General features: G+C 38.2%; 1 protein-coding gene across 3 annotated transcripts in view; it reads left to right on the forward strand.

Moving 5' to 3' along the window:
• Positions 1-1,172: 1,172 nt before the first annotated feature.
• The window catches only part of ugp2b (UDP-glucose pyrophosphorylase 2b), a 36,400-nt gene continuing 24,551 nt past the window's right edge, over positions 1,173-13,021 (forward strand). Inside the window, exons 1-4 of one of the 3 annotated variants that reach the window (XM_067610729.1) lie at positions 1,971-2,462; positions 3,550-3,582; positions 5,843-5,970; positions 7,912-8,019. In XM_067610729.1, coding sequence (XP_067466830.1) covers positions 2,444-2,462; positions 3,550-3,582; positions 5,843-5,970; positions 7,912-8,019 — 288 coding nt within the window. In that variant the 5' untranslated portion in view covers positions 1,971-2,443. Of the gene's footprint in view, positions 1,450-1,970; positions 2,463-3,549; positions 3,583-5,842; positions 5,971-7,911; positions 8,020-13,021 lie in introns of those variants that run through there. The other 2 variants (XM_067610731.1, XM_067610730.1) reach the window with 2 other exon arrangements.

The following is a 13,021-nucleotide window of genomic DNA, read 5'->3' on the forward strand; positions in this document are numbered from 1 at the left end:
TGTAGTTTGTTTGTTTTTGTTTTGTTTTTTGATGATTTTGCTTTTGCTTTGTGTTTTCCAAGTGGAACATACCTATTCATTTGCCTGTAGGATGACAAAACGAATAGGTTCAATGTAGTTTGCAATGTAGGCTTCCAAACTGCTTGTGATGTCAAATCATGCACTTCTTAAACTGTGATTTTTGGTGAGCACAGAGAAACTTTCTCTTTAGCTAGATGACCTTTGAAGACAGCCTTCTAGTGTCAAAAACTCTGCACAGTGAAGGCCAAACATCATTGGCAAGACACATTTTTTGAGTGGAGTGGGGCTTTAAATAATTCATATATCTCTGTTTTGCCCAGCCCCAGTGAGAGGTATTTGCACAGTTAAAGGACAGGTTCACAATTTTTCAAGTCTGTCTTAAAATAACAAGAGGGACTTTGGCACTAAAAACACTGTAACGTTGAAAGATATCTACTTGGTGTGACTAATTTGGAAGCTTCATATTAGCTTCAGATAAACTTTTGAATACATTTTTGCACAGAAGGAGTGGATTTGGCCCCTGTCACTTACATTTTAAATACATTACGAAGGGATCTTTCAATGGCCAGTATGAACAGGAGGAATGATTACAGTAAGAAATCACTATTTCAATGTTCATTTGGGCACCAAACAATTGTCAGGTTAAGACAGACTTGGAAAATTGTGAACCTGTCCTGAAATGTGAGTAAAACACTGTACAGTACAAGCGCAATGTCACAGTTTCACCAGGTAGGGGCAGTGTGTCCTAATTTTTCTGTTGCATACCAGCAACACAAGGAAAGATTATGTAACTTCTGTAATTAGTTAAAATTCATGACTTGCAATTGTTGATAAAAACAATCAGTCATTAATAAGGACAAATCTACCAAAACTATTCCAACATTAATGTGGTAAATCTGGTGTATTTAGAGGAATGTTAAATGCTGCACAGCCTGTTTGATAATACTCATTATACTATAAGGGCGTACCTCAAAAGATTAGTATTACACAAGTACAAACAGTAGTAGTAGAGTATATGGGTTTATTTTTTAGCTTTTTTCAACCTGGTGTTTTGTCGAAATCTGTTCCCCCATCGAATAATGTTCCTGTCGCACGTAGCAGAAATCTATTGGTGTTTAAATGCTACGTCACGGTTAAAAAGGCTTTTCATTGGCTGCCATCCTCCTGCAACGTTCCAATTCGGAATGACACTATGTTGTAAAACTAATCACCTTTTTTCTTAAGTTCTTTAGTGTTTTTTTAAAAGCCTTTTTTGATTTTTATTCAGTAATGTCAAAGGGAAACAGACGCTCGTTGTGTTGAGGTAAAAGTCCGTTTCAAAAAACAAAATACAATATTGGTGTCTCCTCTGCGCTGTGGTCCATTTAGACCCGCTGGACCAGGCCGACCCCATCGACTTTTCTTCCGCCAGCATCCTACAGCCACACAGTAAGAAAATGACTTTAAATATGTGTACATTTTACCACTTTGCCTCTTGACATAACCCAGTAGTTTCAACCGAGAGGTGTCGAGGTAACACAGTACCTCAGGTTAGCTAATACGTAGCCCAACTGGGGGGGTTTTACTGTAAACGGTCGTGTTTCTCCGTGTGGCGTTCACGGTACCGACGTTAGCCTGATGCGTTTATGTGTCTCTATGTCTGTACACTGTAGGCAGCGTTATTATCCACTGATTATTGAGAACACACCGTCCTTTTATACCCGTCCATCATTATCTCATTTCCGCAGCCTATATCCTGTGAAGTTCTCCGTCAGGCAGGTCATGCGGATGGAGTAAGTGTGCATCTCACCGGTTAATAATTAACCAGGGGTTTGTTGGTTGGTAATATGAGTGGACTCTTGTGTACAAGAGGCCGAAAAAGCTCAGTAGCAATAAGGTCATAAAATTAATCCAAAGGGGGGCGAGGCAAAAAAAAGAAAAAAGAAAAACCTAACCAGAGGTTGGGAGTCACAGCCAGGAGTTGTGACGTGGATTACTGTATTGGGGCTGGAAAACTGCAAGCAATAAAAGACCCTGCTAGATCCGACCCAGCTTCATGTTCAGGGACGACATTTGGCTTCTGTCCAGAGAGATAAGTGTGATCGGATGAATGTGTCCTTGTTTTGCTCTGTTTTTTTATGACTACATGAGGCAAGACAGGATGTCCTATCCTCCACAGCTCCAGTAGTGAATGGACTTGAAGGGTTGTTCACGTCTGAATGAAGGACCGGTTGTCTTATAGGATACCTCAAGGAAACTTTTTTTTTTAATTAATTAACGGGATGTTTGGTCAATGAGACTTAATTTTTGTTTTGTTTTGTTTTTTTTAATGGTGAATGCTCCCTGGAATATTTAACTTGAAACGTTTCTGTTTGCTGTGTTTGGGATTTATCTTGTTATTTAAGCGTATGTGCTGAACTGGTCTCTACTTGGCAGCTGAAACATGGCACTTTATGTAGAAGGTGAGTAGTGTTGTGGGGGTATTCAACTTAAATTTTTGATGTAAAAAGGCTGAAGGGGAATTAATTACCTACAGTTATGACCCCAGGTGGATTTGAAGAACCATACCTGTGCTTTTCCCCATTTAAAAATCACTTTCCAAAGCAAACTACATTTCTTAATTTGGTTTTCCTACCTTCCAAGCATTTAAAAATGCCTGGCACTGGCTGTCAATCAACTATTAGAGAGTGAAGACGCTGTATAATCCACCACATGCTCTGTTTTATTTCTGGTAAAGTTTGAAGCGGTGATAGATGCCCTCATGTAAAGGATGAAAGCTCTGATATCTGAGACTCATAGAATGCGCATTATAGTTTTCTTTACATTATCCTTCATAACACCACATGACCATTCTTCTTTGCCAACTAGTAACTGTGTGTCTTGTAGGGCTGCAACTAACAATTATTTTCATTATCGACTAATCTGCCGATTTATTTTCTTGATTAATCGATTAGTTGATTGGCACATAAAATGTCAGAATATGGTGAAAAATGACAATCACTGTTTCCCAAAGCACGAGGTGACGTCCTCAAATGTCTTGTTGTCCCAAAAATATTTAGTTTACTATCATAGAAGACTAAAGAAACCAGATAATATTCACCAGAAGAGAAGCTGGAATCAGTGAATGAGGGCATTTTATTCTTAAAAAATGACTCGGAACGATTAATCGATTATCAAAAGAGTTTGTGATTAATGTAATAGTCGTCAGCTCTGACAGCTCTAGACTCTTGAATGCTTTGGAGAGGGGTAGTAAACTGAAAAATAAAGGAGCTCCACACTCCACTTATCAAATTATATGTAAAAACGTGTGATAAATTCAACAACAACTATTTTGAAAAGCATTGGACAGCAGTCAGGTGGCTCTCAGGTGAAGTTGTGGTTTAAATAAGCTAAACATCCAGCCTGCCAGTAGCTGACATGTCACTGCCGTCCACTCAGCACTCAGCCATTTAATGACAGCATAACATAATGACAGCTGTATTTTTGGGCACGGTTGCCGATCATTCACATTAACAAATTCTCCACACCCTTTTTTTCTATTGCTTTAAGGTCTTTTGAAGAGAAGAGGACTTCCAGATGATGGTTGGTTAACTTTCAAAGTGACAGACCTACCTAGCAAATCACTTGATTTGATCAAACAATCAACTGCCTGACTGTTATTTTGATCATCAGTCAGGTAAAAATCGCAAATCTGATGGATGCAGCTTCAGACGTTTAGCTTGCTCTTTAGAGAATCACTAAATGAACTGTGGGAAGTCATATTTACACAGTCCATTTAAACAATTATTTGATTAACTGGAGTAGTTTAGCTTTGAAAGTGTTAACCATTAATCATAACGGAAAAGCTACTTGCATCCCAAGACTAACCACAGTCACAGCAGTTGGCCGGCACCAGGGATTCATCTGTCCTTTATGACAAAAAATAAAATATTACATTAACAAAAGCCTAACCAGGGATGGTAAAATCTTTGTAACGCTGGTATGCTGTAAATCTTTCTCATTTCCTTCTACTGCCTTTGGCGATCTATGGTGTCATGGGATCTGTCTTGTCTTATTTTACCAGAAAGGTTTGATTCCTGTTGTCGTTTTTCTGACTTTATGCCAGAAGCATTGAGTTATTCTGTCTTCGTGATGTTACTCAGGGTTGCTCACTGTGCTACTCTGCCACCCAATGAGAAAGATGCCGAAAGACAGGCTGGCAGGAATCTTTAACATCTCAAATAGAGAGCACTGCACTGCACTCTCAAGGTCTATCACTCCCTCCCTCTCCTGTTTACTCTCTCCCGAAATACTCTTCTTTTTTTAAAATAATAGCAGCAAATGGTCCGTATCAAGCTACTGAGTCATAAAAAGTGTACGTGTTTTGGTTCATATCATTCAGCCCTTGTTATGTCTTTAATATTAATTATATTCTAAATGTATTTTCATACCATGAGCTTCAACGTTTGTCTTCTCAAGGGCAGCTGCACGTACAGCTCTCGGCTCTGATGGCATCTTTTTTTAGCCGTATTATGACTTAGCTTTGCCTTTTTTAAATCCTATTTTTGATTTCACGCCAATGAACAAACCAAACCACTAATCTCACACAGCTCAGAAACCAGAACTGGATCAACAGGTTAATATGGTCACATTTTTTTTTGGAAATGTTTTATCACACCCAAACTGTCTTCCATGCTTTTGAACTTGATCAGGACAATCAGAATGAGTTTACAGGTATAATTAAAGTACTTAAGTAATTAAAACAAAGCTGTTTAATTGGTCACTTTACCAGTCACGTTGGCGCAGCTGTACTGCACAAAGCTAGTGAAGTTCTGAGGTTTTCATTTTCACCAGAGGTTGACCAACACTGGATTTCTGAGGCCAATATCGATATTTGAGATTTATACACTTTAATAACATAAACACGCAGCACAAACAATCATTACAAATAAGGATTCCATAAGTTAAGTCATTAAAGGATTGTAACCAAGATATGTGTTGAGTGGGACATTTTACTGTTGGAAAATGAACTTGCGGACACACTATATAATGGTGACACTCATTCTCAACTACCTCAAAAATATCTTCGCCGTTTCTATGGACCCGATATATCGTTACGATCTCTTTCACATATGTAAGCTATCCTCACGCTCATCTTAAGAAACTCATATGTGCCTCTGAAATACACGTCAATAATTAATGTCACAAACCCCTGTTTTCCAGATTTGAATGCTTATCTGTGTTTTCAAACTTGACACGTGGTCCAAGTGTTGCGCAAAAGCCAATCGTGAGGGCGTTGTTACCTGTGATAAGAGGATAAAAGGTGATGCCAGGAATCCATATATAAAGCTCAGATCTGTCACTGTTGATTAGATGAATCCACCCTCTCGTATCATCGCTTCCTTTCCTGCAGTGTAGTAATATGCATCCTGACACAAATGCTACAGTATACATATAATATATATAATGCAATAATAGGTGCGAGAACATGCACACTTTGTAGATACAGTATATCTATACTATCTATACTGATTTTCATTTATTAAAGGTTGTAATGATTCAGTTATTCTGATCTGTTGCTGTTAGGACATCCTGCCTTAATGACCTTATTACTTAAATTACTTAATATTTATTTCAGTCGAGAGTTTTTCTTCCAGAGATGAGAATTACATATTAGGAATATCTATTGACCTTCAGTAGCTATAATATTCTCCAACATACAGAAATCACTTTTATATTTTTGTTCAATGGCAGACAAAGCTAACACTAATGGGTTGAGTCCATAAAATGAATAAACCTGGGAATAATCTATGTTATGTATTAAACTCTATCTTCCTCTATCTCTACAATGTTGCCTGTCCAGGTCTGAGTAAAGGAGTAGCCAACGGAGGGATGGCTCAGTTCCAGGAAATGATGCGGCAGCAGCTGGAGAGCTCCATGCACACTGAGCTGGAGAAACTGCTGGACACTGCCACAGGGGCAGAGAAAGAGGTACTCTAACTCTCTCTCCCTCGCTCCTCTTTCTCTCCGACCATCTGGTTGTGATTTAGAGGGGTGGTGGGGTCACAGACGAACACTGGGAAAACACAAAAGTGACGCATACTGTGTGCCACAGTGCCAACGGGGTCCCACCTACAGTACATGCTTCCAGACACACACACACGCACACACACACACACACATACATGTGGATACGTAATAAAATTGCAGAAGGCGAGGTTTTTTACGCAAACACTCACTCATTTTATCAGCCTAAATCATAATATAATGCGTCATAAGAGAGTTCCAGCCCAACTGAGACCCTGTAAATTTGTTCAGCTCGCCCAGAATTAATTGTGTTGTTGGAGAGCGTGCACTTTTTCAGGCCACAGCAGTAGATGAATCAAAAGCTAAGATGGAAATCTAAAACCCCTGTCCTAAATAGCAGAAACAAAAAAGCTGCTATTTAATCTGTTGCCTTTTTAGGTTCCTTTTGATATAAAACAATCACAGACCTTGAGACAAAGCTGTCACTAAATATGGCTTGACTGAACACACACACACGTAGAAACACACAGCGTTTGGCAGTTGCCTCTCAGACATTATCCAGGCATGTTTAAACTGCCAGCAATCACAGAAGGTGGAATGATACACTGAAAAATGATCAGAAGGGACAGTCAGGCACACACAGGCGAGCCCAACACTGTTCTTCATACGTGTTTTCTGTCAGGTTTGTTCACATAAAAAAAAGCTTTTGTATACACAGTAAGCACTAACAGTTACGCAAGCAAAATGTTCATGTGCAATTACGTGCATACACAGATGTACAAAGAACAAACACTTTCATAGTTACACACTGGCTGAACTGGGCAGCGTTCCAGTGTAAACAGATACAAATGTCAATGTAAAGCAGGCCAGTGACAGACTGCTTACGTGGTTATTTATTTGACCGAGCCTCCAGGAATAGATTGTTACTAACACAGTTGAAATTTGTTTTGAAGTTGTCAAAGGTCAAAAAAAGGTACTTGTATCATTACCAATGGCATCCTTATAACCAGCGGCTGCTGCAGTGAACAACGGTTATACGTCACTGTCACTGTGTAAAGAGATGCAAATGGGAAGCAGACCAGTGACAGGCTGCTTACATGGTTATTCATTTTAGCCTACCCTCCAGGAACAGATTGTTCTTTTTACTAACACAGTTGAAATGAAAGTGTTTGGCCTCTTTTTCTTTGTCTTATTTTATGTAAGTATATTAAAAAAACAACTAATAACACACAAACCCAGTTGCAAGAATTGCACATCACTAATTTATGGAGGTCACATACATGTGTCACATACACGTCAGAAACACATAATATCTGTACTTGGGAATGATAATTGTCACAGGTGAACAAAGGTTTAATTACCAGTGACATCATTATAATAAGTGGCTGCCGCAAGAGATGGTTAAACCTCTCGTGTCACGGTGTAATTACAGATGATCAGACCCATATTTTATATTTGAGACTATCAGCTGACTGTGTAGGAACAATAAAAGTTCCAGTTCCTTGATCCCTTAACTGCATTAAAAGTAACTGCTGTCAAGGTGAGGAGTAATAAAGTGCAGTGGAAGGAATGAGAAATAGGTGCCAGGGAGGATAAGTCAGATTTTTCCGTTTCGTGATTGAGAACCACAGTGGGAATCACTGATGGCAAAAATGATCTTCATTTATCCTAATTTTGAAAAATACAAGTGAGGTGTCCACTCTATCAGCGGTACAGCTTTTCTGGCAGTTTGTTCAACTCCCCTCAATTAGAGAAACCTTCACTTTGTGAAGCAGTTACTACATTTCTCATCTTTCTGGACAAGTGAATTAGTGTTGCGGTTGTGCAGAACTGCATTTGTGACTTGAACCTTTGGAAACCTCAACCTACCTTGTTATGTATAAAATCAATCTTTGTGTTTTTCAGGTGTCCAAGAAAGACTTTGAGGGCTTCAAGAATCTTTTCCACAGATTTCTGCAGGTGAAAGGGCCATCAGTAGAGTGGATCAAGATACAAAGACCTCCAGAAGACTCGGTAAGTGTCGTTAATATGTGTCTGAGTGAGCATGTGCTTGTATCTAAGCACAGAGAAGAGAAAATTAAGTGTTTTGTAACATCCCTACTCTGTCCATACCCTTCATGATTCTATATCTAATGAATGACTGTTGTTTAGAAAATTAAGAGGATTTAGCCAGAAAGCAATCATGAATACATGATGTGTATCCAATGTCAAACGCAAAATAATTTACCAAGGAGCTGCACTGGTGGAGGCGCGTTGTTGCCACAGAGTCAGACGAAATGATGAAATACGATCCAGGAAGTCCAGTTTGAGTAATACAACCATGAGTTTTAACCATCAGATGCCAACACACTGCACAGTAGTTTATAATACTACAAGACAGGGTTTCAAACTGTGGAGAGTTATCACAGCCACAGTCATTTTATCCTAGAAACAGTAGATTGACGCTGTTCTTATTAGAAGGTCATCACCCTGGAAAGTGTGCTTGCATGTATTTGATTGGTCAGAAAAAGTTGCATCCTGACTCCCATTGGACTCTCATGACCTGACCCGGGCAGTAATAACATTTCATTGAACATATGCACCGTTACCTTAAAGGACCCTTTTCAGGAATGACATTTAGACTTATCAACGCAGACAAAGATGCGTTTCATTTAGGTGCGTCATTTCCAGGCATCTTGTATTGTGAATATCCACCCACTCACTGACACAACTTTCAGGGAAACCTAATGGAACTGAGCCATCGTAAATGTTCTGCTTTTTCCTGTTGTGAAATCACAACGTTAGCCATGAAAAGCATCTTTTGTCCTTTGTGACTACGGGTGGATCCAAGCAGGTTGAAACTGAAAATGAAAGCCACCATATGCAGTTTTTCAGTCGGTAAAAGTCAGTAGCGTGTTCTTAGTCTCAGCCTCAGATGATCAAACTCTCATCCCAACACGTGTCAGTCATCATGACGAGCTGTCTATCATGAAACGGTATCCAGCTTGAAGACATCAGAGACATAAAAAAGAATATGACACCAAACAGAATCTGTTCATTAAAAAAAAAAAAAAGTTTTTGATACTTTTGAACAAGTCTTTTCTGCCACACATTTTATTTCGCTGTTCATTTATTTCTCCCACTTGTACACTAAAATATCCTTGACACCACTGATTTGAACATGTATAATAAATAATATCCTATGTATTTAAGGATGAAATAGATGTGTCTAACACATTATACCCCAACTGGAGATACAACTTTAAACCAGATTGAATTTTACAGAAGTAAAATGTGCCAAGTATGTGCCAATAATTGTGTAAATGCGACTCCCTTTTTATAACCTCTCTCCATGAACTGACAACATGTTTCACTGTATCATCTGATATCCAAGTCAACAGTGAGATAGTTTCCTGTCATTTATATCCGTCAGTTGCTACTCTTCCTTTTAACTTTCTCTCAAATGTCTTTGTCACTAGAGAATAATAGAAGCCCAGACTGAAGTTAATGTGCAGTCAATAGTGAGAGTTTTCTGAAATTTTAATGGTTTTGTCTGCGTAATTACTTAAGTTACCTTCTTTTATACATAATAAGATAGTGACATTTTATGAAGGGAGATGTCGTCTTTTTCGTATCGTGGCATACCAATCTCTTAATGCTGGGTTTGACTCGACTCTGATAAAACTGTAAATCATTCATCTGTTTTATTGATGCAATATGAATCACTCATTGGGTTTATGGGGCATTGTTTCATTCCTCTAACATGTGGTTCATTTAAAGAGTCTAAAAGTGTTTTTTGGGACATTGTGAAATAAAAAAACTCCAATAACAATAACTTTTAAAAGAGTTAGAAGTCTTTATCGATTTTACTTGTCAAGGTATGACAGGTTCATTTAAATGCAGTAAACTGACAGATAAGGTGATAGTATCAGTGTATTTGTCACTTTTTCTGGATTATTTTGGGTCACTAATGTACGTAAAAGAAAAAGTACTTTTAACGTAGAAACATTTAAGTTCTTTTTCGCATGTAGGCCACAAGTGTGTGACTACTTTTCTTAACGTTAGAGCAGACAGAAGCCCTGGCTTTTGACTTGAAGGTATCATTTTTACATACGTTCACCTCATATTTTAGAACTTGTTTAACACAGACATCTGACATTATAACAATATATATTTCACATGTTTGTCCCCTTCAAGAAATTTGCTTTCAGGCTCATTTCATAATAAGTTTGCCAAATGTTTCCTCGGTTTCCCAGAGTTGACATAATTAGCTGTAAGTTAATTAGCTGTAAGTTAGCTAATGGTGGGATCAGACCACATGATGTCAGCCTGATAGTCGCCTGTTGCATCCTGGTAGAGGTGCGCCACCAGGAATGAAAACCAACAAAGCATCTTGATGACAAAAGGACAATTTGTTTGCCTTCTCTCTCTAGTTTAACAGGTCCTGTGATGCGTTGCGTTATACGCGCTGATAAGAGCACAGAGCCCCTTTCAATGCAAACATGGCAATGAAAAAGATGAATGATGATGTTGCTGCTTTCGGGTGGAACAATGAAGTCGGTCGGCACCTTGTTTCCATCCATCAAGACATGAAAGAGTATTGTTGGTAGTAATGGAAGAAGTATTTTCCTTCAATAAAAGCAGCAATCATGCATATAATATAAATACACAGTATTACAGGCAAGTCTTGCTTTCAATATTTGACTTAAGTAAACATACAGAAGCAGAATGTTGTTTAAATATCAAAAGGTAAAGTACACAAAATGTTATATCTAATATTATAGCTGATACAACCAGGTAAGTGTCATGTGACTGTGTTGTCCACATCAAGATCACAGTGTGACAGGCCGCTAGAGTCTAAGTTTCATTTTGATGGCTTTGTTAGTCGCTCACTTACAAAGTCAATCAAAGTGCCAAGTCATCAGTGCTCGTTTGAGTTGGTTGTGCAGGATTTCCTTGTTTTCTTTCACTGAAAAGCACATGTTATAGGTCATCCGCAGTCGATGGTCACAAGGGATGCTCTCGGTTCTCTACTTCAATTTCCTGAATGCTGACTTGCTTTGTTTTTATGTGAGCTTCAAAGTAGAGGATTGAAAGGTTTAACAGAGTTAGAAGTGCAGACTTGTCTCATTCAGTTCGGTCTCAAGGGAGGATCTTTGAAGTCAGATAGGGGTGTTTTGTGTCAGTCAAAATGTCGAGTAGTCAAGAGGCAGCACGTGAAAATAGCCAGCAAGTAAATGGAGCAGCAGAAGTACGTGTGTCTTAGTGTTTGTTCAAGTTCTTTCTTCTTTTTCTACTATAACTTTGTCTCAGCTAAACATGTCAGCGTACATCACATGAAGCACAGAAAGGTGTGTGTCCTTAATTAATGTTCAACAAAATCACAAAATGTATAAATCAGATTTCTTAATGCATTAGTAAGTCATTGTGAAGTAAATCAGTTTTTGTTGCTTGTTTTCTGTTTCACCACAGTGGCTTGTTTTTTTTTTTGTTGTTTTTTGTCAGAATAGCGGGTTTGTCTTCATGTATTTTTTATTTTGTTGTGATGGTGGAAAGTATGACTCACAACAGAACTGAAATTTTTTAAAAGATTGCAGCTCTGAATCGATTGCAAAACATAAACACAAATAAAGAGTGGCAAAGTGTGGATTACACCAATAACAGGGTGAACATTAGTGCTCTATTAAACAAAACAGTAAAATATGCAGGTGCTCTGCCAACGGATATGTAAATATAAACATCATATTCAATAAAATTATCACTTTATCACATAATTGAGCAAAGCCAGAGCCTGGGATCTAGGATATGCTCATTTTAGTCAGGACAGTAAAGTGTTTATAAGCATTACTTGTCAGATTATTAAATCTGTCAGTTTCATGGTAGTAGTAAAAAGTGATTTAACTATTTATGCATGAGTTATAATCAGGAAATGAGGATGCATACCAACTAAAGTTAGTAAATTAGTGTCATCCAGTATCGATTGGATGCAGATTGTTTCAATTTTGATCACGTTCTGCACCAGCTTGCATGAATTTGTTTCAGCTCTTTCATACTCTGACAATAAAGTCATTTATGAACCTTCATATTCTTCAAGGACTTAAAATGATTTACATATGTGAGCATTTCTTAAATGTCACATGACAGAAGTTCACATATAAAAACTGTCACGTGTCTTAAAACATGTGCTTTGGATTCTCATATATGGGAAGCTCCCCTTCTGCCAGAATTATATTTATAAGAGATCCACTGAATATATAATAATAATATTATTATAAAGACATTTAATCTAGAAACAATGTGAGGTAATATCCACTTGCCACCTGCTAATATACTCTACTATAGATGAGTAATTATTATTATCATTCATAAGACATAACGAAATGTAGGTTGTAGTCTCTTTATGCTGCTCACAAAAACAGAAATTATATAAATGGATTAATAAATAATAAGTCATAGAAATAAAACTACTTTTATATTAGAGTGCGGAGGATGAATTGAGGAGTTTCACAGCCTGAGGAAAGAAGCTGCTCTGTAGTCTGGTGGTACGACAGCAGATACTTGTGTATCTCTTGCCAGATGGCAGCAGGGTTAACAGGCTGCGGTTGGGGTTGGTGTTGGTTTTTTTTTAGTATCCTCTGGACTCTGTGGAGGCACCTCACCTCATCAATATGCTCGGTAGACGGGTAGCCATGATGTTCTGGGCGGTTTTAATCACTCGCTACGGAGCCTTCCTGTCTTGGGTCGTACACATCTCATGTCAGTTTGTGATGTCTCCAGTCGGGATGCTTTCTGTTTCTCCTCTGTAAACAAGAACTAGGGAGGGTAATTTTGCCTTCTTAAGTTTCCCTAAGAAATACAGTCAAAAGTTTTGACAAGAGATAATGATGTTTCATCAGCACATTTTATCAACCACCTCTAGTCCTGCTCCAGTTGATAAGTGTTTGTGTTTGATGGAGTCTAGATTACCAACCCAACCTTTAATCCCTGACATTCACCAATCATGTCCACTGCCAGTTAAAACAAACAAGAGTGTTGC

This window comes from Thunnus thynnus, chromosome 14, assembly GCF_963924715.1.
Source record: "Thunnus thynnus chromosome 14, fThuThy2.1, whole genome shotgun sequence".
In the NCBI taxonomy this organism is placed as follows: Eukaryota; Metazoa; Chordata; class Actinopteri; order Scombriformes; family Scombridae; genus Thunnus; species Thunnus thynnus.